Raw genomic sequence first — 27,749 nt, 5'->3', positions numbered from 1 at the left:
GTGCTTGACAGGCAAAAAAGGTTTCTATGTTGTGGTGCTACCAGTGAAAGCATGATCCCCATACCCCTGCTCCAACTGCCGTCTCCATTATGGGCAGGTTCTTGGCTGGGCCTTTTTTCCTTTCAGAGGTCACTCTCCCAAAGGACAGCACTTGGGTTTTAAAATTGTGGTCTTCTCATGAACCCTTTGTAAGCAGCAGTGCTACAAACTGCTTTCTGTCCAGCCAGGCTTGTGATAGAGAACTAGAGAACATTTATTTAAACATTACAGAATATTTTAAAGTATTTTGACAGGTTTTATGCCTTGATTGGACTTTGAGATCCACTGTTGTAGACAGTACCTCCCAGCCCTCTGGATACTATGTGGTGCTAGAGCTGCCTACCCATCTTTCTCTTCTCTGGTTTAGAGATTGCTTTTCTCACCTTTGGCTTCCTCTACTTTTCTTCATTGCTTCCCCTTCCTGCAACTTCACCCCATTCCCATTTTTCTTTAACCATTTGCCTCAATTAATAGCTTCTGCCATCCACACTGTTTTTGTCATCCATATGGGATTGCTTACCTTCTCAACCTCCAGTTTGTTTACTTTCCCTTTGAGGTACCATCAGGTGGCTCTGTCTCTCTCAAAAAATTCATGTGTCTTGTGGGCGTGGTGGCTCACACCTATAATCCCAGCACTTTGGGAGGCTGAGGTGGGCAGATCACCTGAGGTCAGGAGTTCGTGACCAGTCTGAACAACATGGAGAAACCCCATCTCTATGAAAAATACAAAAAATTAGCCAGATGTGGTGGCACATGCCTGTAATCCCAGCTACTTGGGAGGCTGAGGTAGGAGAATCACTTGAACCTGGAATGCAGAGGTTGTGGTGAGCCGAGATCATGCCATTGCACTCCAGCCTGGGCAACAAGAGCGAAACTCCACTCAAAAAAAAAAAAAAAAAAAAATGCATGTGTCTAGGGCAAGCTGATACTGATTAACCCTTTTCCCTTCTGGAATAAATAAGGGACTCTTGTGTTTTCTTTTTATCATGCTAGGTGGTAAAACCAAGACTAAGAATGAGGAACAAACTGCACAGCTAAACATTTCTAAAGAATCAGAGTCCCACAGACTGATAGTGGAGGGACTGCTGATGGATGTTCCCCAGCACCCTGACTTCAAGGACAGGTTAGAGAAGTCACAGCTACATGATACAGGGAATAAAATAAAGATAGGGGATTGCACAGATTTGACAGTCCAGGATCATGAATCTTCCACCATTGAAAGGGAGGAGATAGCCAGGAAATTGGAAGAAAGTAGTGTCAGCACACATCTCATTACAAAGCAGGGCTTTGCCAAAGAACAGGTGTTTTATAAATGTGGTGAGTGTGGCAGTTACTACAACCCACATTCAGACTTTCACCAGCATCAGAGAATTCACACTAATGAGAAGCCCTACACATGCAAAGAATGTGGGAAAACCTTCAGATATAACTCAAAACTGTCACGGCATCAGAAAATCCACACTGGAGAGAAACCATACTCATGTGAGGAATGTGGACAAGCCTTTGGTCAAAATTCCCACCTTCTTCAGCATCAGAAGCTCCATGGTGGACACAGGCCCTATGAATGTACTGACTGTGGTAAAACCTTCAGCTATAATTCAAAACTGATTCGGCATCAGAGAATCCATACTGAGGAGAAGCCATTTAAATGTAAGGAATGTGGGAAAGCCTTCAGGTGTAGCTATGACTGCATCATCCATGAACGAATTCACACTGGGGAGAAGCCCTATGAATGTAAGGAGTGTGGGAAGAGTTTGAGTTCTAATTCAGTTCTGATTCAGCATCAGAGAATCCACACTGGGGAGAAACCTTATGAATGTAAAGAGTGTGGCAAGGCCTTCCACTGCAGTTCAGTATTTCTTCAGCACCAGAGGTTCCACACTGGGGAACAACTCTACAAATGTAATGAATGTTGGAAAACTTTCAGTTGTAGCTCCCGCTTCGTAGTGCATCAGAGAATCCACACTGGGGAGAAACCCTATGAATGCCAGGAATGTAGGAAGACATTCAGTCAAAAGATCACTCTGGTTCAGCATCAGCGAGTTCACACTGGGGAGAAACCTTATGAGTGTAAGGAGTGTGGGAAAGCCTTCAGATGGAATGCAAGTTTCATTCAGCATCAGAAGTGGCATACTAGGAAGAAACTCATCAATGGAACAGGGCTATCTGCAGTTAAGCCCTACTGTCCCTCCGCCATCCTCTCTCCTCTGCCTCCCCAACATACCTGCTCTGCCCCAGCCCCACCAGGGCCTCCCTTATCTTCTTCACATGCACTGGTACTTCCTCCCTCTGTGCCTTTCTTCCTGCTGCTTCCCTCATCTGAAAAGGCCAGCCCTTCACCCGTCCAAATAGTACATTTTTTTCAGGATCTCGCTTTTCCTGGGAAGTCATCCCTTCAAAGCCCGAATCCTTTGTCTCATTCCCTGTAAGCCCCATCACGTTCTCAACATCCTTTGCACCTCAAGTTAGGGATTCCACTTGTCTCCTGATTGTGTCTATTGATATTCCTCTGGTCTTGTCTTGTATAAGTTGTTACTGTTTTCCTAACTTCATTTTAAATTCTCACACTTAAGGACCATGTTTGATTAGTTTCTTTTAGCCCCTGGCAGGAAATGGCAGTACTTATTCTTTATCGTGTCCACATTTGGGCTGTATTATCAATCTGCATCTCTCTTCTGGGGCTACTGGAGTTGGAAGAGTTTGCAGAACATTTTGGGGTTTAGGGCATATGGCATTATGATTATGATGAGATGGGGCATTATAATTAGAGACTAGGAGAAATGCAAAGCCTAAGGGAGAACATAATCAGATAAAGTGTCCAATGATTGCTTTCAAGAGTTTTTTTTGGGGGGGGTGGGGGGCCGGAGTTTCACTCTTGTTGCCCAGGCTGTTTGCAGTGCTGCGATCTTGGCTCACTGCAACCTCCGCCTCCAGGGTTCAAGTGATTCTCATGCCTCAGCCTCCCGAGTAGCTGGGACCACAGGCATGCACCACCATGCCCCGCTAATTTTGTATTTTTAGTAGAGACAGGGTTTCAGCATGTTGGCCAAGCTGGTCTCAAAATCCTGACCTCAGGTGATTCACCTGCCTCAGTCTCCCAAAGTGCTGGGATTACAGGCATGAGCCACTGCATCTGGCCTGCAGGAGTTAAGGAGGGCCATTTGGTGGACCAGAGGCAAGGCTCACTGAAAGAATGTAAGACTTGGAATTTTTTATTACCTTGATAGTACAAAAAATTATGAGGGTCCTGTTTATGCAAAAAGAAAATGAAGTGATGAGTTGGCATTGATAGCAATAATGTAAAATTATGTCTTTGAGCTTTATTGGAAGGGGGATATGGTTTTTCAATTTGGGTTCCTTCTCTGTTTTCATTTTCCTTTTTTTGAGACAGGTTCTTGCTCTGTCATCCAGGCTGGAGTGCAGTAGTGTGATCATGGATCACTGCAGTGTTGACCTTCGGGGCTCAAGCATTCCTCCCACCTCAGCTTCCCAAGAAGCTGGGAGGTAGTGCAGCCTCCCAGCTTCTCAGAGGGCTGAGGTGGGAGGATTGCTTGAGCCCTGGGGGCATACACCACCACACCCGGCTAATTTTTGTATTTTTTGTAGAGACAGAGTTTTGCCATGTTACCCAGGCTGGTCTCAAACTCCTGGACTCAGATGATCCTCCCACTTCAGCCTCCCAAAGTGCTGGGATTACAGGCATAAGCCACCATGTCCAGCCTCTATTCCTTTTCATATCTGTTGAATTTCAGTACCCACTCATATATGCAGGTACAAAAAGTGACTTGGACTTGTACCCCTTAGGGTAGATGCCTGAGTATAGTAATCTCTAAAGCTGTACATGGATGGAACTTGTTGGCATCACACTGGTGAGCACCAGAGGCAAAGAAGAGAAACCTGACCATGACTTGCTGTAGTTCCTCAGAAGTGAGTCCATTCCTGATGAGTTACTATGCAGGCCCTTGGATATGTCCTCACACCTACTCCAGATTTCCCTATGATTAAATCTGAATTTTATTGGTGGCACTTTTAAATTAATTTTATAAAGAACTGTTTTGGTGACACCAAGAAATGTTTTTAGTGTGCAGATTGCTATCGTTTGAATATCCCCAGCAAAATTCATGTTGAAACTTAATCCCCATTGTAACAGTACTGGGTCGGGGGGTCTTTAAGAGGTGATTAGGATTAGCTAAGTTCATCAGGGTGGAGCCTCCACGATGGGACTGGTGGCTTTATGAGGAGAGGAAGAGCAACCAGAACTGGGACACATGCTTGCTCTGTCTTGCCTTTTGATGCCTCCTGCCATGTCATGATGCAGCAAGTAAGCCCTTACCAGATGCCTGCACCTTTATATTGGACTTCTCAGCCTTCAGAACTGTGAACTAAATAAACCTCTATTCTGTATAAATTACCCAGTCTGTGGTATTCAGTTAGAGCCACACAAAATGTAACAAGACAGAATATTGGTAGCCATAAGTAGGTTTGCTGCTCTGACATTTACATAAAAATGTAGAAGTGGCTTTGGAACTGAGTAATGGGTAGAGGCTTGAAAAATTTGGAAGATCAGGTCAGACAAAGCCTGTATTATCTAATGGAGCATTAAGGGTGATTTTGGCCAAGGCTTAGAAGAGAAGACTAGGGAAAGTCTGAATCTTCTTAGAGATTACAGTAGATCCTTGAACAACTTGGGTTTCAACTGTGTGGGTCCACTTATGGACTTTCTGCCTCTGTCACCCCTGAGATGGCAAGACCAGTCCCCCTCCTCTCCCCTTCTCAGCCTGCTTAACAAAATGACAAGGATACAGACCTTTATGATGATCCATATAATATAGTGAATTTTATTTACTAAATATAATTTGTCTTATGATTTTCTTAATATTTTCTCTAGGTTTATTATAAGAATATAGTGTCTAATACGTATAACATAAAAAATATGTGTTAATCGACTATGTTTCAGTAAGGCTCTGGTCAACAGTAGACTATTAGTAGTTACATTTTTGGGGAGTTAAAAGTTATACATGGCATGGGGGTTGGCGCCCATAACCCCTGAGTTGTTCCAGGGTCAACTGTACTTAGGTGATCATGACAAGAATGTTGATATAAATATGGACAGTAAAGGCCATTCTGATGAAGTCTCAGATGGAACTGAATAAAATGGTATTGGAAACTGGAGCAAAGGCCATCCTTGTTATAAAGTAGCAAAGAATTTGGCTGAGCTGTGCCTGTGCCAGGCTTTATGGAAGGCAGAATTTAAGAGTGATGAACTGGAATATCTGATGGAAGAAATGTCTAAGCAGCAAAAGCATATAGGCTATTGCATGGCTAGTTTGAACTGCTTACAGTAAAATAAAAGGAAAGAGATGATTTAAAGACAGCTTACAACTGAAAGGGAAGTAGAGTGGAAAGATCTGGAAAACTCACAGCCTAGAAGACTGCCACCAAGACCCCCAAACTATAGAGCTACCAATGTGCAATACCAGCATGGAAGAGCTGTGGTCATGAGACTCCGACTTCAGAGAGCTGAAGTGTGGACCCAGCCCAGCAAAGCCATAGGGGTGGGGCTGCCTGAGGCTTTGGAGGCCCAAACTTCTGAGTGTGTCCAGAAGATTGCACATGGACTGAAAGAGCATTCTGAAGTTTTAAGATTTAATGGCTTTTTTTTGGCTGGGTTTTAGACTTACTTGGGACCAGTTACCCCTTTTTTTCTTGCCTGTTTCCCCCATTGGAATGGAAATGTCTATCTTATGCCCGTTTCACCATTGTATTTTGGGAGTAGATAACTTGTTTTGACTTCACAGGTTTACAGCTGGAGAGAAATCACTTCGGGAGGAATCATCCCTTGAGTTACGCCCATATCTGATTCAGATGACACTCTGGACTGTTTGAGTTGATAGCTAAGTGAATTAAGACTTTTGGGGCCAGTAGGATAGAATGAATGCATTTTGTATGTGAGAAGGTCATGAGTTTGGAGTCAGTTGGCAGGGGCAGAATGCTGGGGTTTAAATATCCCAACCAAAACTCACGTTGGAACTTAATCCCTGCCGAGCACGGTAGCTCACGCCTGTATTCCCAACACTTTGGGAGGTGAGGAGTTCGAGACCAGCCTGGCCAATGTGGTGAAACTCCATCTCTATTAAAAATACAAAAATTAGCCGGGTGTGATAGCAGGCGCCTGTAATCCCAGCTACTCAGGAGGCAGATGCAGGAGAATCGCTTAAACCCAGGAGGAAGAGGTTACAGTGAGCTGAGATCACGCCACTGTACTCCAACTTGGGCAACAGAGTGAGACTCTGTCTCAAAAAAAAAAAAAAGAAAGAAAGAAACTTAATCCCTATTGTAACAGTATTAAGAGGTGGGGCTTTTAAGAGATGATTAGAACTAGACACAGTTATCAGCTTGGGGCCCCTATGATGGGACTGATGGCTTTATAAGAAGAAGAAGGGAGACCTGAGCTGACATGCATGCTCTTGCCATCTTGCCATGTGATGCTTTCCATCATGTTATGACACAGCAAGAAGGCCAGATATGGCCCCTCCACAGTTCCCAGCCCTCGGAACCATGAGCTAAATAAACTTTTCTTTATAAATTACCCAATCTGTGATATTCTGTTATAGCAACAGAAAACAGACTGACACTGATCTTACCAGACATTATGATCTCACTGGTTTGGCCTACTGCCTAGAGACTGACCCTTCTCAGAATCACTGCGTCAGGACAGTATAATGACATGCAAAGGTTTATTTATTTATTTATTATTTTTTGAGATGAAGTTTCACTCTTGTTGCCCAGGCTGGAGTGCAATGGCGCAATCTTGGCTCACCACAACCTTCGCCTCCCAGGTTCAAATAATTCTCCTGCCTCAGCCTCCTGAGTAGCTGGAACTACAGGCATGCGCCACCATGCCCGGCTAATTTTGTATTTTTAGTAGAGATAGGGTTTCTCCATGTTGGTCAGGCTGGTCTCAAACTCCCGACGTCAGGTGATCTGCCTGCCTCAGCCTCCCAAAGTGCTGGGATTACAGGCATGAGCCACCACGCCCAGCCACAAAGGTTTTTTTAAAAATGTAGCGTTTTTTAAAAAACAAAGGTTTTTTAAAAAAAACCTTTGTGGCCGGGCGCGGTGGCTCATGCCTGTAATCCCAGCACTTACTGTAAAAAAACAAACTATGAAAAATATTTCAGAGACGTTTAACCTGAGCCAATGTGAAGTGACCATGGCCTGGAGAAAACACAAACCCAGGAAACCTTGAGTAAGTAGTCCTGAGGCAGTCAGAATGTAACTCTGTTTTATACATTTCAGGGAAGCAGAAGCTACACAAAAAGCCATCAATCAATACATGGAGGTTATACATTGGTTTGGTCCCAAAAGGCAAGATATCTTGAAGCAGGGGAATACAGGTCATAGGTGGGTTCAGAGATTCTTTTTTTTTTTTTTTTTTTTTTGAGACAGAGTCTTGCTTTGTTGCCCAGGCTGGAATGCAGTGGTGCGATTGAGTTGAGACAGGGTTTCACCATGTTGGCTGGGCCTGTCTCGAACTCCCGAACTCAAGTGATCCGCCCGCCCCCGCCTCCCAAAGTGCTGGGATTACAGGCATGTGCTAAGATTACACACGTGAGCCACCGTGCGGGGCCAGAGATTATTTAATTTGTAATTGTTTAGAAGAACAAAGTGTGGTCTAAGAACTTGGAGTTACCAGAAAGGAGTGTTTAAGTTAAGGAAGTTTGTAGCCAGATGTGGTGGCTCACACCTGTAATCTCAATACTTTGGGAGGCCAAGGTAGGAGTATCACTTGAAATCAGGAGTTCAAGACCAGCCTGGGCAACATAGGAGAACTGTGTTTCTACTAAAAATAATTTTTTTAAATTTAATTTAATTTAAAAAAGGATAATGCTAAGCATCATGTGATGCTATGCTAGAGTTGAGTTGTGAGACCAAGCCACTATATATATATTTTATAAAATATATATAATATAGGCTGGGCGCAGTGGCTCACGCCTGTAATCCCAGCACTTTGGGAGGCCGAGGTGGGTGGATCACCTGAGTTTAGCAGTTTGAGACCAGCCTGGCCAATATGGTGAAACCCCGTCTCTACTAAAAACACAAAAATTAGCCGGGCATGGTGGTGGGCGCCTGAAATCCCAGCTACTTAGGAGGCTGAGGCAGGAGAATCGCTTGAACCTGGGAGGTGGAGGTTGCAGTGAGCCAAGATCATGCCATTGCACTCCAGCCTGGGTGACATATCTGGAAAAAAAAAAAAATATATATATATATATATATATATATACACACACACACACACATATATGTGTGTGTGTGTGTGTATACTGTGTGTGTGTAGTGGGTATGTGTTTGTATATATATAGTGTGTGTGTATATATTTTATATATATATATATAAAAAATATGCACACATATATAGTTGACTGGCCTGCTGACATGACTTTCCAGGCCTCTTAAGGAGTTTGAGTAAAGAGTAAAATATGTTAACACCATAAAATTATGTATGCAAGAGAGGGCATAGAGAGATTTTGTTTTTGGTTTTGGTCAGGTTTATTGAGATACGCTCTACATACAGTAAAATTCACCCTTTTTAAGATGTACAGTTGATGACTTGACAAATGAATATAAATGTATAAGCAAGGAATTAGAAAATTTCCACCACCCCAAAAAGTTACCTTGGCATAGGGATAAATTAAATGGTTGGTGAGATGTTGGGGACTTTATTTTCATTCCTCGATAAGGTTTGTACAATACATAGAATTTAGGAGAAGAAAAAGCAAAAACCAAATTTGATTTTCCAGCTGTAGTCAGATCTTGCAGAATACGCAAAGAACCCAGAATTACTGCTAAGAAAAGCAGTCAAAATGTAGGAATATGACAGTGAATTTAGTTTCTTTGTATATTTTGGACATAGACACATATACAAAATTTTAGTTCTATTTACTTCTCCAAAGCACCATTAAACAGAAATGGCCTTAGGGGTTCTGGGAGGATTATAGCAAGGAAGAGGGAATGAGAGACCTCTCAACTAGCCAGGCTTCATCAAAGAGGAGCTTCTAAGTATGGTTTGGAGGATAGCAAATTGTAAGAGGAGAAGAAAGCAAGGAGTGTAGGGAAAAATAAATGGATCTGCCTACTTTTCATAGCCCAGAGATTTATGGATTTGACTGGTGAAGTTTATTTTCTCATTTATTTTTTTCTTTATTCATTGAACAGGTATTTAGAGGAGTTCCCCTCCCCCACTGCATTGTTACACAAATGTTATTACACAGCTTCCACAGTACTTATAGTAGGTGCTGAAAATAGATGAATAATTTGTCATTCTTTTTAATTCAGGTACTAATGATGCCCGGTTTTCTGATACTTAATACTCAGGTGTTTTCTGATAGGGGCCATGAGTTTCACAGTGGGAACAGATGTGTAAAAATAAACTCATTATCACTGAAATTCCAACATAGTGCTCTTCCAAGGAGTTTCTTTTTTTTTTTTTTTTTTGAGATGGAGTCTCACTCTGTCGCCCAGGCTGGAGTGCAGTGACGCAACCTCGGCTCACTGCAAGCTCCGCCTCCCAGATTCATGCTATTCTCCTGCCTCAGCCTCCCGAGCAGCTGGGACTACAGGCGACTGCTACCACGCCCGGCTAATTTTTTGTATTTTTAGTAGAGATGGGGTTTCACCGGGTTAGCCAGGATGGTCTCAATCTCCTGACCTTGTGATCCGCCCACCTCAGCCTCCCAAAGTGCTGGGATTACAGGTGTGAGCCACCGTGCCTGGCCCTAAGGAGTTTCTATTTCTTCTTTTTCTTTTTCTTTTTTTTTTTTTTGAGATGGAATTTCACTCTGTCACCCAGGCTGGAGTGCAATGGCGCAATCTTGGCTCACTGCACCCTCCGCCTCACGGATTCAAGCGATTCTCCTGCCTCAGTCTCCTGAGTAGCTGGGATTACAGGCATGAGCCACCACGTCTGGCTAATTTTTGTATTTTTACTAGAGACAGGGTTTCACCAACGTTTGCCAGGCTGGTCTTGAACTCCTGACCTCAGGTGATCCGTCTGCCTCGGCCTCCCAAAGTGCTCTGATTACAGGCATGAACCATTGCACCTGGCCTTCTATTTCTTCAGAAAGTGAAATGGTTATAGCTAAACATACTGACTTTTCCCCCTGTGGTACTGTAATACAATAAGAAAGATATATTTGTCCTTTTCCCCAGTTTCTGGCATAAAGCTGCTAAAATCCTTGTAATTTCCTAGTAATAAGAGCATCTTTTGTTATAATATTCAGTCTTAATTCTTGGCACGTGAACTTCTGAGACCCTTACAACCTCTAGAGTGATGTGTCTTTTGTATGCTAATGAGATGACTGGTAGCTGAGGTCCCTGAGATAGCTTAGGGTTGGGGTCTGGTGGCAGAAAGATCAAGGAATAATTAGAGGGCTGGAACATTCAACCCCAGCCTCCAACCTCTGGGAAGGGGAGAGGGGCTGGAAGCTGAGCTAATCATCAATGGCTAATAATGTAATCAATCATCCGTATGTAATGAAACCTCCATACAAACCCTAAACAAGGAGGTTCAGAGAGCTTCCTGGTTTGTGAACACATGGAAGTGCTTGAAGGGTGGTGCATGGAAGGTCCATGCCCCTCCCTCCATACCTTGCCCTTTGTGTCTCTTCCATTTGGCTGTTCCTGAGTTGTGTCCTTTATAATAAATCAGTAATAGGAAGTAAAGTGCCTTCCTGATTTCTGTGAGCTATTCTAGCACATTATCAAACATGAGAAGAGAGTTACGGGAACAGAAGTACAGTGGCCCAGAACTTGTGATTGGCATCTGAAGTGGGGACAGTCTTGTGGGACTGAGGCTTTAACCTGTATGGTTTGATGCTAACTCTGGGTAGTTAGTGCCAGAGTTGAATTGTTAGACACCTAGCTGGTGTCCAGAGAGCTGAAGAATTGGTTGTCAGTGTGGGAAGAAACCCAAATATTTATGTGAGAATTTGAGCAAAAACAGTTCATACTCCCCTCTACTTGCTAGTTCAAGATTTGCATAAGGAATGTCCACTTTCTTCAGGAAAGACATAGATGGATGGCTATTAACTAAGTTGTGTTGTTTTCAGACTTTTGCCTTTAACAGTGACTTAGCTAAGTGTGCTATTTAGGATTCTGTTTAAAAATAGCAGAAACCTACTTGAATTAACTTAAATACACTTAATTTATTATGAGGATTTCTGCATGTACCCTGGCACCCAAAGGCAAGAATGCAACTAGAAGTTCTGGAGCGTGGAAAATCCAAGCAATCAGGAACAACAGGCAGCACACTCAGGTTCAATCTCAGCTCTTTCCTCACTTCTGATCCCTTTTTTGCTCTTTGCTTTCCTGCTTTCTCTGATCCTAGGCATAGGGCAGAAATTGCCAGAGGTCCCAAGTTTACAACTCCATTTCAGAGACCAGCCCAAATTCAGTTAGAATCTCTCAGACTTAATTGCTAATTCTTGGGAGAGAGAATCGGATTTGCTCAGTTTGGGTTGGGTGTTCACTTCTGGTCTGCTCCTATGGCCCGGGGGGCTGGGTCATGTAATGTAAATGAAGCTTCCAGGGCCCCATCCTTTGGGAGGGGGTGGTTAACTGGGCTGATCAGACACCCAAAAGGTGCCTGTTGCTAATTAGATCACAATCTTTTCCCTCATTTCTATTGCTCCATGTCTCCTGACAACTGAGATAACTGAGTTGAGAGAAGCTTCAGGATTTTTTTTTTCTCTTCTGCCTGGAAGCTTTCATAAATTTATCTTTGACAATTCATTCTGCCTTGGTGTTGGTTATACTCTATTAACGTTTTTTGGCTCTCAGTGATCTCTCAGACTGCATTCAAATCTTCCTCTGATGATAGTTTGTGACTGGCCAGTGGGTGGAAGAGCTGGTGGGGTTAGGGAAATGGGGATATAGTCTCCTCTGATTTCCTTGGGGCTCTGTCTTTGGGGTAAACAGCCACCTCTGGCCATAGCTGAGTGAGTTGGGTCTTTCTGTTTGGGATATATGTGTGCAAGCAACTCAACAGTAGCAAGGCTGGCTCTCTGGCTATAGCTCTCCATTTGATTCAGTTCTGGTTATCCCTCCCCTCCCCACTCCTCTCCTTTTTTTTTTTTTTGTATTTTCATATCCACTCCAATATGGAAGCTGTCTTGGTGGTAACAACAACTGTGTGGCTGCATGATTTCTCCTTTAATTCTGTCACTACTGCCATTCCTCCTAATAAGTCTCTGGAATCTCCTATTCTACCAGAATAGGTCTCTGGTAGGGTATTTCCTGCCTCTCCTTGAATGCCCCTGCCCCTAGCCATCATATTCCCAAGCTGAGATTTCTTAGTAGCACCTTCAGACACATCTCATTCCATAAACTCCCCGTTCTCTATATCTTTTTTTTTTTTTTTTTCCCGAGAGGGGGCCTTGCTCCCATAGCCAGAGTACAGTGGTATGATCTCGGCTCACTGCAGCCTCCACCCCCTGGGTTCAAGTGATTCTCCTTCCTTAGCCTCCCAAGTAGCTGGGATTACACGCATGTGCCACCACGCCCAGCTAATTTTTGTATTTTTAGTAGAGACGAGGTTTCGCCAATTTGGCCAGGCTGGTCTCGAACTCCTGACCTCGTGATCCCCCCACCTCAGCCTCCCAAAGTGTTAGGATTACAGGCATGAGCCACCGCGCCCGGCCTGTTCTTTATATCTTAACAGCAGTTAACAAGCTGTGGGGGAAGAACCCTGCCTCTTACAGTTCAGTCCAAATTATAATAAGCTTGGCTAATACATCTCTGCACTTGAGAGTATGAAATTGGGCTACTTCTCTAGTTTGTAGGCTTCCCCTTGGGGGAGGGTAACACTCAGTATGTCAAAGCTTGCCGTGTTAACAAGGACTTTAGAGGGAATGGCGATGGAGCACAGACTGGAGATGGTTAGATTCATCTTTACCAGTCCAGCCCCCCTGGACAAGGTCCTAGGAATGGTGAGGGCTTATAAAGAGATACAAACAGCTATTAATATTTCCCTATATGATGCCATGCCTTGGAGGCCAAATCCTCCTCTCCTCTTTTTTTTTTTTTTTCCTTGACAGGGTCTCACTTTGTCACCCAGGCTGGAGTGGAGTGGGGAGATCTTGGCTCACTGCAGCCACCTCAACCTCCTGGGCTCAAGCGATCCTCCTGCCTCAGTCCCCCAAGTAGCTGGGACGACAGGCATGCACCACCATGCTTGGCTAATTTTTTTTTGTTTTGTTTTGTTTTGTTTTGAGACGGAGTCTCGCTGTGTTCCCCAGGCTAGAGTGCAGTGGCATGATCTCAGCTCACTGCAAGCTCTGCCTCCTGGATTCACACCATTCTCCTGCCTCAGCCTCCCGAGTAGCTGAGACTACAGGCACCTGCCACCACACCCGGCTACTTTTTTTGTATTTTTTTAGTAGAGACAGGGTTTCACTGTGTTAGCCAGGATGGTCTTGATCTCCTGACAGCCAGGAAATGATAACTGTAATGTTATAGTATGGATTGATATATGGGTACAGCAAATTTCCTTTTTCCCCCAAAAATATTCTTACTAGTCTTTTCATCTGTCCCTCTGTATAAGCTTCATAATCCAGATTCTTTAGAACTTTAGAATAAAAAATTATTTCCTTTGGGATTGCAGTGACTTATAGATTAAATGAGAAATGACAGTTTTAGGAAAATAATGCTTTCCACTTATGAACATGTTCTCTCTCGTCATTTATTCAGTTCTTCTTTTATGTTTTTCAGTGAAGGGGTGTGTGTGTGTGCGTGCATGCGTGCACATGTGCATGTGTGTGCTATAGGTCTTGTCCATCTTGCAACTGAATATTGGGGTATACTATTGATTTTCTATCTTGGTCTTCATCTAGCCATCTAATTATCTACAGCGCATCTGCCTCCTTCCCGCGTTCCCCACCCAGGGCTTGAGTAGGAATCTTTTGTTTCAGGAACTAGTGACCATCAAGGATACAACTTTCTATTTCACCTACAAACAATGGGCCAGGCTGATGCCTGCTCAGAAGACCCTGTACAGAGATGGTATGGGAGATATAGTCCTGTTGCTTCTCTGGATGAGGCCCTCTCTAGGACTCAGCCTTTGTACTTTGGAGCTTCCTGGCTTCTTTCCTCTTATAGGCTGAGGTATCTTTCATAAGCTCATTTTCAGAATTCCATGAGCTGAGTTTCCCAGCTCACACGCCTCAGGGACTGCTGGCCAGGGAGAGCCCTAGGTTCTCTGTAGTATTGAAACAGATGTCCCCAGTTCCCTAGTAGAAGCTCTGCTTTGGGCAAAATGGGAAATGAAAATTTTTTTGGTGCCCTAATTGAGCCCTCTGTCCCTACACTATCCCTGTTTTCTTGAGATCTTAAGACTCCTACCATGTGGGTGGGATACTACTACTTTTTCAGCCCACACTCTCACAGGGCCACATGTGTTATGCTCCTTCCTGAGTAAGACAGTTGGGCTCCTTTTGTAGAGTGCTCCACTTTCCCTGAGATCCCGCCTCACTTGTTCTCCTGGGTGTTCCAGTTCTTCCTCTACTTGCTAAAGGCAGAAGATGGGCTGAAAAGAGTTCCAGATATCAACTCTGGTTGACTCCCCACATTTTCCTCTTCCTTTTTTTTCTCCTTGAGAAACATTTTATTCCCAAAGCAAGTTCTGATATCTCTGCTGGAGCAAGGAGAATACCATGGGGCCCAGATCCCTGGGTGCTGCTTGGCAGAGAGGCCCTGAGAGGTGTCTGTTTTGGGGAGTGAGAGAACCTGTGAGCTTCCCTTCCTGCTTTTCCTCTTTGTTTATTGTTGTTTTTGTCTGTTTGCTTGTTTTAAGAGATAGGGTCACCAGGCACAGTGGCTCATGCTTGTAGTCCCAGCACTTGGGGAGGCTGAGGTGGGCGCAGCACTTGAGGTCAGGAGTTTGAGACCAGCCTGGCCAACATGGTGAAACCCAGTCTCTACTAAAAGTACAAAAATTAGCCAGGCGTGGTGGCAGGCACCTGTAATCCCAGCTACTAGGGGGTGCTAAGGCAGGAGAATTGCTTGAACCCGGGAGGCGGAGGTTGCAGTTAGCCGAGATTGTGCCACTGCACTCCAGCCTGGGTGACAGAGTGAGACTTTGTCTCAAAATAAAAAATAAAAATAAAAATAAAAATAAAATAAAATAAAAAGAGATAGGGTCTTGCGATGTTGGCCAGGCTGGTCTCAAACTCCTTACCTCAAGTGATCCTCCAGCCTCTGCCTTGCAAAGCACTGGGATTATAGGCATGAACCACCATGACCAGTCCTTTGTTTTAATAATTTGTCATGCAAAAGGTTTTTCTTCTTTTATATGGCTGCTATGAAGGATGAAAGTGGTCACTCTTACACAGACAAGTATTACAGAGCACCCCCTACACGCCTTTTTCTACTTAATGGGAGAATTAAACTTTCTACTATTTTTAAAATTATATTTTAAGTTCTGGGTTACATGTGCAGAACGTACAGTTTTGTTACGTAGGTATACGCGTGCCATGATGGTTTGTTGCACCCATCAACCCGTCATCTACATTAGGTATTTCTCCTAATGTTATCCCTCCCCTAGCCCCCCACCCCCCGCAGGCCCTGGTGTGTGATGTTCCTCTCCCTGTGTCCATGTGTTCTCATTGTTCAACTCTCACTTATGAGTGAGAACAGGCAGTGTTTGGTTTTCTGATCTTGTGATAGTTTGCTGAGAATGATGGTTTCCAGCTTCATCCATGTCCCTGTAAAGGACGTGAACTCATCCTTTTTTATGGCCACATAGTATTCCATGGTGTATATGTGCCACATTTTCTTAATCCAGTCTATCATTGATGGACATTTGGGTTGGTGCCAAGTCTTTGCTGTTGTGAACAGTGCTGCCATAAACATACGTGTGCAGGTGTTTTTATTGTAGAATGATTTATAATACTTTGGGTATATGCCCAGTAATGGGATTGCTGGGTCAAATGGTATTTCTAGTTCTAGATCCTTGAGGAATCACCACACTGTCTTCCACAATGGTTGAACTAATTTACACTCCCACCAACGGTGTAAAGCATTCCTATTTTTCCACAACCTCTCCAGCATCTGTTGTTTCCTGACTTTTTAATGATCGCCATTCTAACTGGCATGAGATGGTATCTTAAGACTCAGAGTTGTTCCTCTGCATGGAAATCTTTAGTAAAAGGTGAAAGATTTATATGATCTGAAGAGAAACCAGAGTATAATTTTCTACTATTTTCAATACAAAGATGTGTTTTCATTACAATTAGAGGAATATAGGCTTCTGTGAGCTAGCCTGGAAGCAAACATAATCATTATTGTTCATTGTTTCTGTGAGAAAATGTAATGCTGTTTCTAAATATTGACCTAAAAATAAACTCTGAGGAATTCATGATTGTAACTGGATAGAAACTGGCTTTCTTCATTTGAAATAAATTAATTGAACAAGATAAAAAAAATCCAGAAACATATATTTTGGCTTTTCTTCTTATTTTCAGCCTGTTCCAATTTCAAGTCAAGCTATACAGAATCCTTTTATAGCATAGTGCCTTTCAATCCAGCCCCACCATTACCTTGAAGCACTCCATTCCCAGTAATGACCCTGCCCTAGGACTTAAGGCTATTTCGGTAAGAAAACTTCCCAACAGTCCTTCTGCATCTACTTGTGAATCCTCTTTGCTGCAGCTATAGGTCATCTGATTAGTCCACTAATGGCCTTCATTAATGAAAAGAATAGCCTTCTAAAATTGTAAGAATTTTAGAATATTCCTTATTCTAAAACTAAGAATATTCCTTATGCAGCCAGTAGCTTTCTTATCTGCTTTCGGTATCAGCCAACTTTCTGATGAAGATTTTCTCTCTTATCACAGAATATTTCATGGGTAATATTTGAACATAGAATTTTCTGGAAGTAAGAGTCGTTGGTTGGGTGTTGGAACCCTCGGTTCCTGGTCTGTGCTTCTCAACCTGCTGGATCTGGTGTGGTGCTGCAGCTGCTTACCTAGCCCTCTCCTCTAGACCCAGGCACATCCTGTTTCTTCTTCCCATGCTCTTGCTGCTGCTTCTCCCTCTTCCACCTCACTCTTTTCTCTAACCTCCTTCCCATCTGGAAGGGACCTGTTCATCTCCCTCTACACTCTTTAATTCTTGTCGCTCTGCTTCTGGAAACAAAATAGCTCCTCTTTTGACCCATCCCGTTAATTACCAGCATCTTCAGTTTTCTGTGGGATCCCATTAGGTCTCTGTCCTTGTTTCCTCTGGCCCTTATGCAGCCATTTTAGTCTGTTGGGAAGAAACCATGTACTCAGAAAGTAACCTAGTAACACTTGATTGACTTTCTCCTCTAGCCCAGCTAATGATTGAAATTTGACGCTTCCTTCCCTCCTTCCTTTCCTTTTCCTTCCTTCCTTCCTCCCTCTCTCCCTCCCTCCCTCTTTCTTTCTTTCTGAGTCTTGCTGTCACCCTGGCTGGAGTGCAATGGTACAATCTTGGCTCGCTGCAATCTCTGCCTCCTGGGTTCAAGCGATTCTTGTGCCTCAGCCTCCCAAGTATCTGAAACCACAGGCACACACCTCCATGCCCAGCTAGTTTTTGTATTTTAGTAGAGATGGGGTTTTGCCATGTTGGCCAGGCTGGTCTCAAACTCCTGACCTCAAGTGATCTGCCTGCCTCGGCCTCCCAAAGTACTGTGATTACAGGTGCAAGCCACCATGTCTGGCCTTGTCTTTTCTTTTTGTTATATCACCAGATAAGACCAGAATTGTCATTAAGGGACTAATCCACAGTTGCCAACTTGTGAAGAAATAGAACCCCAAGGACTGACATCAGCAAGGGATGCAGTCTAGCACTCTGACCATTAGGGCAGCTTAGAGTGGCAGCAGGGTCATTGCACAAGGAAGAAAAAGACAAAGAAGAGAGGTTTCATAGATGTATCAGTCAGGCAATATAGGTCCCTCCACTGTTCAGAAGAGAAGTGTAAGAAATTAGGTAAAATCATTAGTGACAGCATGCACCTTGTTACAAATCTGAGAGTTCATATAGAACAGATGTAATGAATGTGGTGAGTGAAGCTGATCTTTCAAACTAAGGTCAGTCTTTCACCAACATCAGAGAATTTACCCTGGGAAGATATCATACAATTGTAAAGAATGTAGAAAAGCCTTTAAATATAGGTCAGAGCTTTCACAGCACCAGAAAATCCACATGGGGAGAAACCGTACACCATGTAGGGGAGTGGACAAGCTTTTAATCAGAACACCCACCTTCTTTTTTTTTTTTTTTTTTTTTGAGATGGAGTCTCATGCTGTCACCCAGGCTGAAGTGTAGTAGTACAATCTTGGCTCACTGCAACCTCTGCTTCCCGGGTTCAAGCAATTCTCCTGCCTCAGCTTCCTGAGTAGCTGGGATTACAGGTGTGCATCACCACACCACACCTGGCTAATTTTTGTATTTTTTTTTTTTTTTTTTTTTTGTGACAGAGTCTCACTCTGTCGCCCAGGCTGTAGTGCAATGGCACGAGCTCAGCTCACTGCAACCTCCACCTCCAAGGTTCAAGCGATTCTCCTACCTCAGCCTCCCGAGTAGCTGGGACTCTAGGTGCCTGCCAGCATGCCCAGCTAATTTTTATATTTTTAGTAGAGACGGGGTTTCACCATATTGGCCAGGCTGGTCTCAAACTCCTGACCTTGTGATCCACCCGCCTTGGCCTCCCAAAGTGCTGGGATTACAGGCGTGAGCTACCGCGCCCGGCCTAATTTTTGTATTTTTAATAGAGACAGGGTTTCGCCATGTTGGCCAGGCCAGTCTCGATCTCCTGGCTTCAAGTGATTGGCCCGTCTCTGCCTCCCAAAGTGCTGGGATTACAGGCATGAAACACCTGCCTGGCCAGAACACCCACCTTCTTTAGCATCAGAAAACTCCACAGTGATGATGGCAGCTGTATAAATGGATGGAGTGTGGAAAAAAACTTAAGCTCCAAGATTGCCTTGAATTCTGATTCATTCTGTACCAGAAACTAAACATTCAGAAGACACTTGTTCAAGGCCAGGCACAGTGGCTCACACCTGGAGTTCAAGACCAACCTGGCCAACATGATGAAACCCCCTCTCTCCTAAAAATACAAAAATTAGCCAGGTGTGGTGGTGGGTGCCTGTAATCCCAGCTACTTGGGAGGCTGAGGCAGGAGAATCACTTGATCCCAAAGGTGGAGGTTGCAGTGAGCCAAGATCGCACCATTGCACTCCACCCTGGGTGACACAGCAAGACTCTGTCTCAAAAAGAAAAAAAAAGACACTTGTTCAAGAGTAGGGCTGTCTACAGTTAGACCCTGCTAAGGAATGACTGTTCGTTATCTCAACTCCTAATTACAGGGAGAGAGTGTGGTTTGGCCCCACTCAGATCATATATTCATTCTTGATTAATTCAACTATGGGTGGGGGAGCAGAATTACACAGTATTTACACAGCTATCTGGGACTCACTGCTGTTGGTGAGGAGGCAGTCAAGGGGCTGTTGTATACTGATAGGTACTCTAGAAAGACCGTAGCATGTTGAGCATATACTTCTTAGACTAAGTTCATTTCCCTCAACACTCCATACCAGAGGCTCTTAACCCAACTGCCCATTAGAACCACTTGGGGTGTTGTGTTTTTGTTTTTGTTTTTTAATACCAATGCCTAGGCTGAATCCTAGACCAATTATTTCAGAATCTCTGGGAGTAGGTCCCAGGTATCAGTATTTTTTTTTTTTAACTCCCTAGGTAATTATAAGGTGATTCTACAAAGAACCACCTTTTTTTTTTTTTTGGAGATGGAGTCTTGCTCTGTCACCCAGGCTGGAGTGCAGTGGCGTGATCTTGGCTCACTGCAACTTCCACCTCCCAAGTTCAAGCAATTCTCCTGCCTCACCCTCCTGAGTAGCTGGGATCACAGGCATGTGCCACCATGCCCAGCTAAATTCTTTTTTGTATTTTTAGTAGAGACAGGGTTTCACTATATTGGCTAGGCTGGTCTCAAACTCCTGACCTCAGGTGATCCACCTGCCTCAGCCTCCCAGAGTACTGGGATTACAGGTGTTAGCCACCGCGCCCAGCCAAATAACCACTTTTGTAGACCTTTGCTACTCAAATTGTCACCTGAAGACCAGCAGCATTGGCATCACCTGGGAGATTTATCAGAACTACAAGCTCACTGAATCAAACTCTACTCTTTGACAATGCTACCAGGTGACTTTGTGGACACACTAAGGTTTGAGAAGCATTACTCCAGACCCTGCTCCATGTGTGTGTCTTGGCATCTAATGTTGCCAAGAAGAAGTCTGAGGCAGCCTGATTTTGCTTCCTTTTCAGTCTGGAAATTTGCAGAACTTTAAATCTTAAATTTTTGTAATTTCACTAGGATATGTCTTGTTGCTGGTTTTTCCCCATTAAAATTTCCTAGAATTTAGAGAGCACTTTCAGCCTGCAGATTCTCCTCCCCGATGAATGGCTTTTTCCTTCAAGCTTGTCGTATCAGGATTAGAACTAGGGTTAGATTTAAGGACACAACCCATTTTAAGATTATGTTGTCTTTCTAGTATGTATATATTTTTTAAATTGAGGTATCACTGACATACAATAAGCCATGCATAAAGTGTAAAATTTGATAAGTTTTGCCATATTATTTTTTTTGGTGTGATGTCTTTCACACCACAGAATTATTTTGAGATTCACCCATGTTGTTGCATATATATCAGTAGTTCATTCCTTGTTATTACTGAGTAGTATTCCACTGTATGGATATGCCACAATTTAACTCAAATGATGGCCATTTGAATTGTTTCCAGTTTTTGGCTATTATAAGTAAAGCTGTTATGAAAATTTGTATGCAAGTCTTTGTAATGTAAGGACATATGTTTTCATTTCTCTTGGGTAAATAACAAGAGTGAAATGGCTAGATAATAACGTAGGTGTATATTTAATTTTTAAAGAATCTTCAAAGTTTTTCCAAAGAGACTGTGCCATTGTTCATTTCCATCAGTATTGTATGGGTTCCACTTCTGATACATCTTTGCCTACACTTGATGTTGTCTCTACTTTTAGCTTTTCTAATAAGTGTGTAATACTGTTTCATTGCGGTTTTAATTTGCATTTCTCTAATGACTAACAATGTTGAGCATCTTTTCAAATATTTAATTGCTTTCCATATATCTTCTTTGGTGAAGTATCTGTTCAAATCTTTTGCCTATTTTTAAAAATTGGTTTATTTTCTTATGAGTGAGTTTTGAGAGTCCTTTATATATTTTGGAAACAAGTCTTTTATAAAATATTTTCAATATTTTCTCCCAGTCTGTGGCTTGTCTTTTCATTCTCTAAAAGTATCTTCTGAAAAGCGAAGATTTAACTTTGATTAAGTCCAATTTATCATGTTTTTTTCCACTGGCTAATACTGTTTAGAATTTGTGGTGTATATGTATGTATATTTATGTGCACCCACATATGCATGTTCATTCATGGTAAATGTTCATTTTAATAGGTTTAGTGAAGGAACAGTATGCACATGTATGTCCTTGTCATGCCATTGTTTCTGGAAATCTAATTATCTAAAACAATTGCTGTGCATAAACTTTAAAGTAAGAATACTATAGATTTTATAAAATGAACTGTTTCTGTGACAGTTAAAATCTCTGTGCTAGGTGGCCCCACAGTGGCTCCCAATGATTCTCATATCCTGGCGTTCAAACCCTTGTGTATCTCATCCCACACTGGATCATGACTAATCTGAGGAGAATGTATTGAGGAAATCATGGTGCATGATTTCCAAAACTAGGTCATAAAAGCTTTGGCCTTGGCCTCTTGGATTGCTCACTTTGGGAGAAAGCTACATGCCATGTTGTGAAAACCCTCACATGGGAAGGAACTGAGGCTTCCTGCCAACAACCAGCACCCACTTGACAGCCATGTGAGTAAACCACCTTGGAGGTGGATCCTCCAAATTCAGTCAAGCTTCAGATGACTTCAGCCCCACATGACACCTGACTGCAACCTCAGCAGAGACCCTCAACCAGTACCACCCAGCCAAGCTGCTCTTGAATTCTGGGTCCACAGAAACTGTCAAAGATAACAATGTTTATTGTTTTTAGCCACAAAGTATTAGAGTAGTTTATTATCCAGCAGTAGATACATAATATACTCTCCATGGCAGGACTTGTTTTGGAGGTGGTGGATAAATCTAATTCCTGTGGAAGGAATAACTAAAATCTGTCTCCAGGCTGGGCCTGGACACACATCCCAGTACAGGGCAGGAAAGGGCTCTAAGCCAAATGTTAGTAGCCCTTTCGCTAAACTTCGAAAATTGTCTTTAAAAAAAAAAAAGCTATTTCCCTAAAGCACGCCACATATTGGAGTCCCAGCAGCACCTATTTTTTGTCTTCAAAAAACACAATTGGAAAGCAAAACAATACAAACTCACGGGCACATACTATGTGCCAGGCACAACTGTAAATAATTTGCCTATCAATTAACTAATTTAATGAATTAACCGTGAACAGCCTCAAGAGGTTGGTACCACCATCGTAATACCCATTTAATAGACAAGGAAACCGGGGCAAAGAAACTTGCTGCAGGTCACACAACCAGTAAGCGGTGCAGCTGGGTTTCTGGACCTACGTAGTCCATACACATTCGGCCTTCTGAGTGATGGGTCCGACTTTCCCCACACCCACTTTTCCCACTGCAGCGCACCCACACAATCCTGATAGCTTTGGCGCATGTGAAGGGCGCGATGGTCCCTTCATTATCTGGAAGGACACCCAGAGTGGCAAATGCCAGATAAGCACGAATAATACCCAGGATAGTAACCATTCTGTGAGCTGGCCAGACGTCATGCCCCGAAGGAGCTACCAGGTGTGGGCGCTGCAGGACCCCCGCCTGGGGTCGCCCGCTCGGGCCCGTGTTGTCTCCGGTAGTAAGGACACTGGCGCTGGCGGCTGGGGTAGGAAACCACAGAGACTGGCAACTTCCCAGGTTCCTAGAGAGGAGGGGCATGGAAAACGCACTTCCGGCGGAGGGTCTCAAGCTTTCCCCAGTGTCGGCGGCAGGTGGAATTTCCACGCTTTATCTGCGCCTGCGCCGCGCGGGATTCGCGGTGGGAGCAGAAGAGGTTCGCGGTCCGGGTAACTGATTGGTTTCCCTGGGGCTTGTTCTGCCTGGTTTTCCAACCCCTTTGCTTTGTGGGGTGAGGGGTTGGCGGAACGGAGAGGGGCCCAAGTCGCACAGAGGGCATTTGCGGGGTGCGAGGTAGCATCAATCTCACCGGTGCGTCTTTATTTTCTCTTCAGTTTCACTTCTCCGAACCCCGAGGCAGTGTGTGAAGCTGGGACGCCAGCCATGTTCCAGACCGCTTGGCGCCAGGTGAGTGAGCATCCTCTCCCTCCCTCCCACCCTGCTATGTCAGGAGAGAGCAGGTGTCACTTCTGCATTCAGATCTTGAGTTGTGTAGGCCAGTGGCTTCCATTGTGCATCTGTCACTATGAGAGGGATGGAGAGGTGAGAATGCCCAAATTAAGACTAGAAAACTAGTGAGTGTGGGAGGATTGGTTGGGATTTGGCAGTTGAAGCCAGCTTAAAAATAAAAATTATGAAATGTGGAAATCTGCATTGTTACATCCAATAAAGACCCCTTTCACCCTAGTCCGCAGGCTTGGAGAAGTATTTATTTCTTCAGTATAGCAATTCTAGTAACTGTTTTGTAGATTCCATTGTATTTTCTACATAGGTCATCTATAAGTAAAGATAGTTTTACTCCTTTCTTTCCAGTCTGGATGCCTTTTATTTTACTTTGTCTTGCCTTACTGCCCTGGCTAGAAGCATTATTTCAATATTGAACAGAAGTGGTGAGAGCAGATATCTTTGTCTTATTTATGCTTTTAAGGTGAAAGCATTCAATCTTTCACACTGAAGACTGATGTTCACTGTAGGTTTCTTGCTTTTTTGTTTTGTTTTGTTTTGTAAATGTCCTTTATCAGGCATTCTCTTCTATTACTACTTTGGTGAGAGTTTTTATAGGAATGGATGTTGGATTTTGACAAATGCTTTTTCTGTGTCTATTTAGATGACCATATGATTTTTCTCTTTTTTTTTTTTTTTTTTTTTTTTGAGATGGAGTCTTGCGCTATCGACAGGCTGGAGTGCAGTGGCACGATCCTGGCTCACTGCACCCTCCATCTCCGGGGTTCAAGCGATTCTCCTTCCTCAGCCTCCCGAGTAGCTGGGACTAAAAGCACGCGCCACCACGCCCAGCTAATTTTTGTATTTTTAGTAGAGACCAGGTTTCACCATGTTGGCCAGGATGGTCTCGATCCCTTGACCTCGTGATTCCCCCGCCTTGGCTTCCCAAAGTGCTGGGATTACAGGCATGAACCACCATGCCCAGCCTCTCTTTGTTAATGTGGTGAATTACATTATTTTTCTTTCAAATATTAAACCAACTCTGCATTGGGATAAAACCGACTTCGTCATGGTGTATTATTCTTTTATTAGTACTATATATTGAATTTAATTTGTTAAAATTTTATTTAGAATTTCTGTATCTATGTTTATGAGGTATTGATTTGCAGTTTTCTTGTGATGTCTTTGTTCCATAGAATGAGAAATATTCCCTCCTCTTTAATGTTTTGGAAGAATTTATGTAGAGTTGACTGCATTTCTTCCTTAAATGTTTGGTAGAATTCAACAGTGAAGCTATCTAGGCATGGAGTTTTCTTTCTGATAAGGTTTTTAAGTACAGTTTTGAGTCCTTTGGTAGATATAGGGGCTACTCTGGTTATCTGTCTCTTTTTATTTATTGATTGATTTTTATTTTTTGACACGGTTTTCTCTATGTTACCCAGGCTGACCTCAAATTGGGCTCAAGCGATCCTCCCCACTCAGCCTCCCAGGTACCTGGGAGTACAGGCATGCATCACTATGCCCAGCTTAAATGAGTTTTGGTAACTTGTGCCTTTCAAGGAACTTATCCATTTTTATCTAAGTTGTAGAAATTATTCACATAAAGTTGTTCATAATATGTCCTTATCTTTTATTATCTGTAGTGATGTCACTTCTTTTATTACTAATATTAATGATTTGTGTATTCTTTCTTTTTTTCTGGTCACTGGCTAGAGGTTTATGAATTTTATTCATTTTTCTTTAAGAACTAGCTTCTGGTTTCATTACTTTTGTGTTTTATGTCATTAGTTTTCACTTTGATCTTTAATGTCTTTTTTATATTTATTTTGTGTTAAATTTGCTATTCTTTTTTTAGTTTTAAGGGGGAAGCTGAAGTCACAGATTTGAGATCTTTTTTTTTGTTTTGTAAAATAGGCATTTAGTGCTATACATTTCCTCCCAAGTACCACTTTAGCATTATCCCGCAAATTCTAGTACATGGTGTTTTCATTTTCATTCGTTCAAAATACTTTGTACATTCTCTTATGGAAGTGTGCTACTGACTTTACAAATATTTGGGGATTTTCCAGGAGTCTTTCTGTGATATTAGTTGCATTACAGTCAGAAAACATACTTTGTATGACTTGAATCATTTTGATTTTATTGAGCTTTCTTTTATGGCCCAGAATATGGACTGTCTACCTATCTGCATTGTCTTATATGAATTTAGCCACTGCAGCTTTTTTTTTTTTTTTTTTTCTTTTGAGACAATCTTACTCTGTCTCCCAGGCTGAGTGCAGTGGTGCAATCACAGCTCACTGCAGCCTGCACCTCCCAGGCCTAAGTGATCCTCCCAAGGAGTTGAGACAAGTTGAGACTACAGGTACAGACCACTGTGCTTGGCTATCTTCTTTTTCCTACAGACAAGGTTGCCCAGTCTCGTCTCAAATTCCTAGATGCAAGCCATCCTCCCGCCTCCACCTCCCAAAGTGCTGGGATTACAGGCATGAGCCACCATGCCTGGCCTTACAGTTTTCTTTGGCTAATGTTGTCATGGTATATCTTTTTCTATTCTTTAGCTTTTAATTTATCCCTGTCTTTATATTTAATGTACATTTCTTGAAGGTGGCAGATAGTAGGTTCTTATTTGTTTAAAAATCCAATATGACAATGTTTGCCTTTTTGGATGTTTAGATTATTTACATTTGATACCATTATTGATATGGCTGGATTTGGGCCTATCATCTTTCTACTTGTTTTCTAATGGTCCCATCTGTTCTTTGTTTCCTTTTATTCTCTTTTTCTATTTTCTTTCTTTTCTTTTTTTTCTTTTGTTTGAGACAGAGTCACTGTGTCACCCAGGCTGGAGTGCAATGGTGTGATCTCGGCTCATTGCAATTTCCGCTTCCTGGGTTCAAGCGATTCTTGTGCCCCAGCTTCCCACGTAGCTGGGATTATAGGCACACACCACCATGCCTGGCACATTTTTTGTATTTTTAGTAGAGATGGAGTTTCATCATGTTGGCCAGGCTGGTCTCGAACTCTTGGCCTCAAGTGATCAGCCCACCTCAGCTTCTCAAAGTGCTGGGATTACATGCATGAGCCACCGTGCCTGGCTCTTTTTTTTCCATTTTCCATAGGATTAATGGTGTGTAAATATCAGGCATTGTTCTTTTCAGTCTTTCCAAATGATCCTTTCTCTGGCCTTGGTTAGTTTTCCCACACCCATGTACTGACCTGTATTTTGTTGAATACTCTAAAGGGACCTTCTGCTTATAATTGAGATTCCATCTTTATGCAGCCCTCTCCTCTCTGGCATTCTGTCCTATAAACTCAAGCTGCCTTGGTCTCTTCAGACTCTACAAAGAAATATGTCAGGTTCTGCCTCAGTTCCCCCTTCCTGTGTTGCAGCCTGGAAATTCCTCAGGGTAGTAGCTTAGGGAATTATAGGGCTCACTTCTTTTCTTTCCTGTTTCTCAGGGATTGTTGTCGTTTTTTGCATGATATCTTGAAAATTATTGTTTTTCGAATTCAGTGTTTAGCTGATACCACAAGGTAGTATCCTAAAATTATGCTGTAAAAGATATAAAGATGCTGTAAGTGACTCAGAAACCTAGTGACTTTGTAATGCAGTTGATTCTTAGAATACTGTCACTTTAACAGAATAGGAGCTAGGAATGAAGAAATATTTATTAAATTACTAAAATAGAAAATTAATTGATACATGTAAAGTGACATTTGCTTAAATATTGAAAAATTTGCAGTACTATTTCCTTGCTTTAGAAAATTATTGTTTTATATAATTTGTCCGGTTATTTTGTTTCAGGCAGGAGGGGAAATCCAGCCCCCTTGATTCCACCTAGATAAGAACTGGAAGTTTTCCCTTAGCATTTTTTTTTTTTTTTGAGACAGTCCCACTGTCACCCATGCCAGAGTACAGTAGCACGATCACGGCTCACTGCAGCCTCAACCTCCCCTAGGCTCAGGTGATCCTCCCACCTCAGTCTCCCAAGCAGCTGGGAGCACCACCTTGCACGGCTAATTTTTGCATATTTTGTAGAGACAGGGTTTCACCATGTTGCCCGGCTGGTCTCGAACTTCTGAGCTGAAGCAATCTTCCCACCTTGGCCTCCCAAGGGGCTGGGATTACAGGTGTGAGCCACCGCACCTGGCCTACATTTTCAAAAACACTACCCTTTTACTTTTGCTGTTTAGTCTGTTGCCATCTCGACTTCCCAGTCTTCCTGTGTGTTGTTTTTCCTTCTCTGAAAGCCTGTAGGATCTGTTGTG

The 27,749-nt window shown here is 42.9% G+C and overlaps 1 protein-coding gene and 1 non-coding gene across 8 annotated transcripts in view; one reads left to right on the top strand and one right to left on the bottom strand.

Moving 5' to 3' along the window:
* The window catches only part of LOC129033625 (zinc finger protein 620), a 47,375-nt gene that overhangs the window by 8,627 nt on the left and 10,999 nt on the right, over positions 1 to 27,749 (top strand). For 2 of the 7 annotated variants that reach the window (XM_054482424.2, XM_054482423.2), the window contains 2 exons: positions 1,033 to 1,162; positions 23,372 to 23,444. In XM_054482424.2, coding sequence (XP_054338399.1) covers positions 1,033 to 1,162; positions 23,372 to 23,444 — 203 coding nt within the window. Of the gene's footprint in view, positions 1 to 1,032; positions 5,392 to 20,047; positions 23,207 to 23,371; positions 23,445 to 27,749 lie in introns of those variants that run through there. The other 5 variants (XM_063661267.1, XM_063661269.1, XM_054482425.2 and 2 more) reach the window with 4 other exon arrangements.
* On the bottom strand, positions 16,169 to 16,280 carry LOC129034291 (U5 spliceosomal RNA). The gene has a single exon (XR_008501797.1). It is a non-coding gene; the product is annotated as a U5 spliceosomal RNA (small nuclear RNA).

Source organism: Pongo pygmaeus, chromosome 2 (genome assembly GCF_028885625.2).
Source record: "Pongo pygmaeus isolate AG05252 chromosome 2, NHGRI_mPonPyg2-v2.0_pri, whole genome shotgun sequence".
In the NCBI taxonomy this organism is placed as follows: domain Eukaryota; kingdom Metazoa; phylum Chordata; class Mammalia; order Primates; family Hominidae; genus Pongo; species Pongo pygmaeus.
The sequence above is the reverse complement of the archived record's forward strand: the minus strand, read 5'-3'. Positions and strand labels throughout refer to the sequence as shown.